General features: G+C 42.7%; 1 protein-coding gene across 1 annotated transcript; it reads right to left on the reverse strand.

Moving 5' to 3' along the window:
• Positions 1 to 1,106: 1,106 nt before the first annotated feature.
• Positions 1,107 to 4,454, reverse strand: LOC131650678 (uncharacterized). Its single transcript, XM_058920383.1, has one exon. The coding sequence runs from the start codon at positions 4,452 to 4,454 to the stop codon at positions 1,107 to 1,109; it is 3,348 nt and encodes a 1,115-aa protein (XP_058776366.1).
• Positions 4,455 to 4,865: the final 411 nt, after the last annotated feature.

The raw sequence follows: 4,865 nt of genomic DNA on the forward strand, positions 1-4,865 counted from the left end.
TCTTTGGTAAGTAGCACCAGCGTTCTTCAAACCGAAAGGCATCACTCTATAGCAGAACGTACCCCAAGGTGTAATAAATGCGGTCTTTTCCATGTCCTCAGGTGCCATTTTGATCTGGTTGTAACCAGAGAAACCGTCCATAAAGGAGAAAACATTGTACTTAGCCGTACTATCTACCAGTATATCAATGTGGGGTAAAGGGAAATCATCTTTAGGGCTGGCTTTGTTCAAATCTCGATAATCGACACACATTCGAACCTTTCCACCCTTCTTGGGAACAGGTACTATGTTGGCTAACCATTGAGGGTATTCTGATGTAACAAGAAAACCTGCATCAATCTGCTTTTGAACTTCCTCTTTGATCAGCACTGCCATGTTCGGGTGAGTTCTTCTCAATTTCTGTTTAACTGGTGGGCACTCTGGTTTCAACGGCAAGTGATGTTCCACAATATCTGTGTCTAACCCTGGCATATCTTGATAAGACCAGGCGAAAACATCAGCGTACTCTCTCAACAACTCTATCAATCCTTTCTTGACGTCTTCAGCGAGCAGTGCCCCAATCTTAACTTCTTTCTTGTCTTTTTCAGAACCCAAATTAATCACTTCTATTGGTTCTTCGTGAGGTTGAATGGTCCTCTGTTCTTGTTCAAGCAAACGGGAGATCTCGTCAGGAATTTCTTCAATACCTTCTTCTTCAGCTTCGAACACAGGGAAATCAAAGTTGGGGGAGGGCATAGGGTCATAATTTTCAATGGGTTTATCATGGATTAATCTGCACATATGATTTATGCTTGATTTTAGAAACTGATGAATGCGAGAATTTTATGCAGATATTGAAAGTGATTATTTTCTCTCTTTTTTTTCTTTTTTTTTTTTCAGGTTTTTTAGGTTACCATTTTCCAGAAAAGCGAAAAGTAAAAATAAAATATAGGAAACAAAATAACATTTTTATTGATGATATCAAAAATTTGAAACAAAGCCCGACACACATTCTCTTTTGCCTTGGGCAGAGCAAAAGGAGTTATTTTAATGAAGCCCTAACATAGCATATTCTTCCGCCTTGGGCAGAGCGGAAGGGTTTTCAAAATAAACAACAACAAAAGGCATTACTTAGAAATGTGAACCACTGACGGGACATCAACAACACTCCAATTCTGGCAAACTACTCCACGCACTACGAAGCTTGACGAATCCTCTTCAGAATCATTTTCAATAACAGCATCTACTTCAGGAGGTGTGGGATGATCAAAACCTCCACTGTGAAATATCTCTTGCATCGGGCGGGTAACAGTGTCTTGCTTACTATATCTTGCAGACGTAGGAGAAAAACCAAGACCTTCACGAAACTTGTTATCGGGCAGACTCAAAACTTGACCCCAACCCACAGCGGAACCATCTTGAACTGCTTGGCGTGCATCTTTCAAAGAAGAGATAGATGTCCCATTCTTTCCAACATCCTTGCCAGCCACAGAAAGTGCTTGGAATTGAGTTCCAACAGCTTCACCAGCGTCAATGTAGGAAAATGACGAAAGATGACTGACCACTAATGCCTGCTCTCCATCCACTGTAACCAACTTTCCATTGCTTACGAACTTCAATTTCTGATGGAGTGTGGAGGTAACTGCTCCTGCCTCGTGGATCCATGGGCGGCCCAATAGGCAGCTATACGCAGCATGGATATCCATTACCTGGAATTTGATTTGAAAGGTATGCGGGCCGATCTTCATTGGAAGGTCCACTTCTCCAATAACACTCTTTCTTGACCCATCAAAAGCCTTGACAATAACCCCACTGTATCTCATTGGAGCACCTTGGTATGAAAGCCTAGATAAAGTGGATTTGGGCATAACGTTCAAAGACGAACCAGTGTCTACCAATACATTAGACAGAGCATCTGACTGGCAGTTCATTGAAATGTGCAACGCCAAGTTATGGTTTCTGCCTTCTCTAGGAAGCTCTTCATCACTGAAACTCAGGTTATTGCATGCAGTTATATTTCCCACAATCCCACCAAATTGGTCGATCGTCACGTCATGGTCGACAAAGGCTTGATCCAGAATCCTCATCAAGGCTTCCCTATGCACAGGGGAATATGCCAGCAAAGAAAGCACGGAAATCTTAGAAGGAGTTTGCAATAGTTGATCGACAACCTTGTATTCGCTCTTCTTGATCAACTTCAGAATCTCATCATCACTTGTATCAGCGTTTGTCCCACTAGACTGCCCTTCAACAAAACTTGGTTCAACACCCACAACTGGATTTCTCTCTGGCACTTGTTCACCAACTGGGATTTCAACCTTTTTCTGAGGCGATGGCGCAAACACGCGTCCACTTCTCGTCACTCTGCTCATACCAGCAATATTATCAACAGAAGGCACATTGGGTACTGGAACTTCTCTTCCCTCTTCGAGCATAGTGGCGTTGTATTTGTAGGGTATCGCTTTGTCTGAAGTGTAAGGAATCGGACCAGATGGATAAATCACCAAAGGAGAAACAGGGAAATTCTGGCTATCATAGATCATCTCCATGGGCTCAGGCATATTAAAATGAGGGGTCACAACATTGACATCATCCTCCTCATTTCTATCGTAAGTAATGGTTATGAGCCTTTGATCCAACAGCCTTTGCAAGTCTCTCCTCACGGCGAGACACCCACGTGGATTTCTGGAACAAATTGTACATGCGGCGTGGTCATGTTGAAAATAAGCAAGTCTGCATAAACCAGCATGCATCCTAACCAATGATCCTCTAATATAGCGAATGTCGAAAACTTGGTATCTCCCAGGACATCCGTGTACCATATTCACAGAAGCTGCCCCATGTTGAGGCAAAGGATTAGCTTGAACATTTGGATTGACATCTTTGAAGGTCAGCATACCGCTTTTGACTAACTTCTGGACTTCCAACTTCAATGGGTAACATCTTTCCGTACTGTGACCAGGTGCACCTTGGTGGAAAGCACAAAAGTCATCGGCCTTGTACCACCATGGGATGTTTTCTGGGACAGGCGGAGGAGCCCTAGTCTGCACGAGATTCTTTTTTATGAGGGCAGGAAGCAACTCAGTATAAGTCATGGGTATGGGATCAAACTCGGTCCTTCTTTGTACTCTATTCTGCTGATTGTTATGTGGTTGACGAGTTTGCTGCTGTGGTTGTTGTTGCACATTTTGTTGAGGGAATTGGGGTTGATATGCTGAAACCGTTGGAGTTGTATTGGATACAGCCGCGACGTGTTGTGATCGATAGTTGTTCTTTCTTCCAGGCGCTCCATACGAAACAGCACTAACTTCTTGTTCTTTCTTCTTAAAAAAGCCTCCCCCAAACTTTTTGGCGCCACTAGAACTTCCCTCTTTGGCCAATCTTCCTTCACGGACACCTTCCTCAAGTCGCATTCCCATATTCACCATCTCAGTAAAGTCTGTCGGGGCACTTGCAACCATCCTCTCATAATAAAACGAGCTAAGAGTTTTCAGAAAAACCTTTGTCATTTCTTTTTCTTCCATGGGTGGAGAAATCTGGGCGGCGACTTCACGCCATCTTTGTGCATATTCTTTGAAGGATTCCCTCTCTTTCTGTGCCATGGCTCGGAGTTGGTCCCTATCGGGAGCCATGTCAACATTATACTTGTATTGTCGGATAAATGCTTCTACAAGGTCGTCAAAAGAACTAATATGGGAGCTATCCAATCCCATGTACCATCTTAAAGCAGCGCCAGTTAGACTATCTTGAAAATAGTGGATCAATAACTTATCATCATCGGTGTGGGTAGCCATCTTTCTGCAATACATGGTCAAATGGCTCTGAGGACATGAATTCCCTTTGTATTTTTCGAAATCAGGTACTTTGAATTTGGCCGGAACTATCACGTTCGGCACAAGGCACATGTCATAAGCATTCTTTCCAAATGAACTTTTCCCTTTGAGTGCCTTAATCTCTTTTCGTATCTCTTGGAACTGATCTTGGAAATCAATACGAACTTCGTTTCCTTCATTTGGGTCAACATGGTAAATGGCTTCCTCAGTTTGTGGCACGGTATGTACCAGAGTTGGGGTCGTAGTCATTACCGGGATAAATTTAGCAACTCCAGGGATAGGCGGAGTAAAGACCATCGTGGGAATGGCTTGAGTGGCTCCAGGAACAAAATGAGCCCCATTCATCGTAGCGGTAGTTTGCATAGTTCCACTAGCGTGTTGATATCCTTCGGGTATGAAGTTGTGAGACATGCCCCATGGGAAACCACTGGTCGTTTGATGGAATGAATGACCAGTGTTTTGAGCCATGGAGACGGTAGTAGTAAGAATTTCCGACATCGCAGCGGTTTGTTCCCCAGTCTGAGCTTGAGTACTCTGAGCAGCCATCAAAGTCTCTACGAAAGCAGTTAATCTTTCTACCCCTGCGCGGAGAGTAGTCACTTCATCGCGAAGTTCATGATTTTCTTGCTCAAGGTCTTCCATTCTGCGTCTGGCGTTGGCGCGAGTTAAGTACTGGTGTCGATGAAACAGCTTGGAGACTTGAATACTTCTTCTGGAGACGGTAAAAGGCGGAAATGAACTTTTATTTTCAAAAAAAAAGAGAAATAAATGTATGAATGTGAATGCGTATGAATGGATGAGGATATAGAATGCGTTGATTATTTTATTTTCAGGGAATCGTATAAATTTGGAGAGTCGTTTTGGAGCATTTGAAAGCAAGTAAAGAAGCTTGAGAGTAAAAGTGAAACTACAAGTTCTCATTCATTCATTCATTTTGAAATAGAATACAATAATGACACCTCTTTTCTTTTTTTGTGTGTCAGTACAATAATGATTACAATATAGAAAATAAATAAAAGCAAATCACACTCCTTCCAATGCTCTTTTCCTTTT

The sequence above is a fragment of the Vicia villosa genome, linkage group LG1 (genome assembly GCF_029867415.1).
Source record: "Vicia villosa cultivar HV-30 ecotype Madison, WI linkage group LG1, Vvil1.0, whole genome shotgun sequence".
Taxonomy (NCBI): Eukaryota; Viridiplantae; Streptophyta; class Magnoliopsida; order Fabales; family Fabaceae; genus Vicia; species Vicia villosa.